At 50.9% G+C, this 3,084-nt stretch overlaps 1 protein-coding gene across 1 annotated transcript in view; it reads right to left on the bottom strand.

The window, feature by feature from the left end:
- Positions 1-3,084, bottom strand: part of MTSS1 (MTSS1, I-BAR domain containing) — a 157,217-nt gene that overhangs the window by 5,423 nt on the left and 148,710 nt on the right. Inside the window, 1 exon segment of the mRNA XM_023530980.1 lies at positions 82-348. Coding sequence (XP_023386748.1) covers positions 82-348 — 267 coding nt within the window.

Genomic DNA, 3,084 nt, shown 5'->3' on the forward strand with positions numbered 1-3,084 from the left:
CTTAGGGAGAGGTGTTATGGGGAAGAAGGAAGAGTGTGAAGGGAAGGGGGTGAGGGGGGACCAGGGTGAAGATCGTGGGACAGAAGGGGTGAGCAAAGAGGCAATGAGGGAGGAGGGAGGAGGGAGGAGGGAGGAGGGAGGAGAGACACAAACCTTCCAGCTAGGGATCTGAGATGACGGGAACATGCCGGGCCCAATGGTGTAATAATGAGCGTAGTCTGGAAGGTGGACAGAGGTGACCCGAGGGAGCAGGCGGGAGGCAGGCAGGCAATGAGGGAAAAGGTTTGCCCCCATGGGCCCCACGTGGGGCTCACTTGATAAACTATAGTGAGAAAACCCATTAGACAACTGGAAACAAAACAAAAAGGGAGGGAAAAGGAAAAAATTAATACAACAGGATGAGTGCGGAGATACACGATGGCATTGACATTCGAGGGAGGGGAGACCTGAATATTTATCATGAACAAACACAGGGCTCTGCTGCTTGCGGATGATCCATGATGCACGAGGAGAATGCGCATTTACTCGACACCGAGTAAGTACGCAGTCAAGAAAATATTTCATCTACATTTTAGAATAATTTGGAAATGGAACACTGTCCTTAATTTGTCAAGTTCTCAATGGTTGGGTATTTAAATAAAGCATCGCTTCATGGTGATAGTGATTTGCTCATGTCATTATGCAAATTTTAAAATTCTAAAGCGTCTTCGATGGAATCTGTTCGTTCTAGGTTTCCAAAATCATCACGCTGTTCAGAAGGAGATTCCAAATTGGGGGTGAAGAATGGGGGTTTGCAAACTGAAAGGTAGAAAAGCACACAGCCTCTGACACAGTAAAGTGTCACGTCCAACGGGATGGTGACAAGGAGGCCACAGTAGGTGGGGTGCTTGGGAGTGGAAGTGGGGAGATGGATGAGCACACAACACTTCTGGGAAGAAGCCTTCACACCTCCAAGTTCCCCATAGCCCTTCCTCTCCCTTGGGACGACCTCAAGGTCATTGCTTAGAGCCACACACCCACTCAAGAAAAAGCCCTCAGACTTGTCCACCCTAACCCCTATCTTGGTGTAGATTCTGAGCTTCCAGGTTCCTGTGGCTGTGACACTGGCGGCAGGCGGGGGAGGGGTGGGGAGCGGTGGAGCCGCCACGCCTGGGACCCAGCCGGTCACCTTCTCTGTGGAGGCCCAGGCGCCCATGGTGGAGCCTGAGCTGACTGAGGTGGGCGAGCTGCACTCGCTCACTGACTGGCAGGTTTCAGAGGCTTCCGAGGAGGCCGAGCTGGACGAGTTCTGCAGCGGGCGGGGTGGGGACCACACGAGGGGACCGACAAAATCCAGACCACACGCCACCAAAAAATAACCGGAAATGAAAAATGAAAGATGGGGGCGGGGAAGGGCACGCACAGAGAGAAAGAGACAGACAAACACATACACAGAAGAGGGAAGGATGAGAGAAGCAGAGTGTTAGGGTTATTTCTTTCCCCAAAGCTGCACCCACGCAGAAGCTTTCAAGCCCTTGAAAAGAAGGGCGAGACCCAGCAAGGTCCAGACCTCTGGACTGTAAGCCCCCCGGGACCCCAATCTGTGTGTGTCTAGTCCTGTGCTGGCACATGGCAGGTGCACGAAAGCACTGAATGGATGGGTGGCAATGGCCAGCCCTTCCATGTAAATTGGGTCCCCCCAGATGGTGCTTTGGGCCCACCTAGGTATCTGCTTTAAGTTTATTTCACTGTTAACTGCGATCTCTGGCTCATCCCATTTGTTTCATAAGGCTAGCCCTGTTGGGGTCGATGACGTCCCTGGAATTGTCCTTGGAATTGTCCCTGTATTCATTGTCCAGGAGGCTGGATCTGTGTTTCTGTCCACCCCTTTCAGCCGCCAAAGAAAGAAAGGTCCCTGCAAAAAGACAGAGCTCTAGCTTCCCATCTTGCAGGACCAAGGAACCCAGGGGACACTCCACACAGTGACCGGGGCTCCATGGAGCCCAAGCAAGGACAGGCTACATGGTGGACGCCTGGCTGCTCCCTGAGCTCAGTGTCTGCTTCGCAGTCCAAAATCCGAAGTCACGGATTGGATTTAAAGTTTGGATTTAAGTTCTGTTTCTGCCACTTCTCAGTCAGGAACCATGTGCTCACTCTCTCTAAACCTCAATTATTTTGTAGATTTTATACGTATACGTGTGTCTATGTCTGCGATGCTCAGTCAAGAATAAAGAAACGTCAGTTGTCACTATCATCTACCGGGACTGTTTGTTTTGGCTCCTCTAACTCAAGCATGTTGAATTTGAAAAAAGGACCAGCGAACCACCCCAGGACTGCAGGTTCGTACGTCTTTTGACTTCTGCTCATCTTTCCTAAAGAACGCCTTGCCCTGATGGCGCCAATGGTGCCTAGAACAAGACCTGGGCCCACGTGGGCGAAGGCCCAATCTGAAAAGAGCAGAGTGGAGGAAAATGGGAGAATTCCGAGCAGACTGTCGCTTGGCGTTCATTTCTACCTGGTGTGGCTAAGTGGAAAAATGAAGGGGTCCTGCCCCTCGTAGATGTGTGGTCCCTTCCTCCCGCCCTAAACAAAGGTGATATTCCTGCCATTGGGAGATTGTATTTCCTGGCTTATGTGATTTGTGCAATTTCCTTAAATTTCCCCTCTACCTTATAATTATAAGCTGCTATAACTTTTTTTTTTTTTTTTTTTTTAAGATTCTTCTATGAAATTCTGCAGCGTCCCGAGCTTATTAAAACTACCCTAGAGCTCCTAGCCAAGCGCTTCTTGGGCAGAGGCTCTCAGGTTTAAGGAGATCGCACCACGCCCCCTTCCGCCTCCCTCATCGTCCCCGCAGGCAGAAACACTCGACCCCGCCTGATCCACACACAGACTTTGACGGGAAGGCGGAAGCGGCAGCCTGTCTTTTTTTAGAAAGGATGTCAGTGTGCAAGACTCGGTTAATGTGTCAGTTGATTAGAAACACACGCAGAAGTATGCTGCACGTTAGGAGCCAGTCCCTGCTCTCCTTCTAATCATTCACACTCCGCTTGGGAGACACGCAGGTGTAGTTGAGTGCTGCACATGGTGGGGACGGACAGGGGA

The sequence above is a fragment of the Pteropus vampyrus genome, unplaced genomic scaffold (assembly GCF_000151845.1).
Source record: "Pteropus vampyrus isolate Shadow unplaced genomic scaffold, Pvam_2.0 Scaffold59, whole genome shotgun sequence".
In the NCBI taxonomy this organism is placed as follows: domain Eukaryota; kingdom Metazoa; phylum Chordata; class Mammalia; order Chiroptera; family Pteropodidae; genus Pteropus; species Pteropus vampyrus.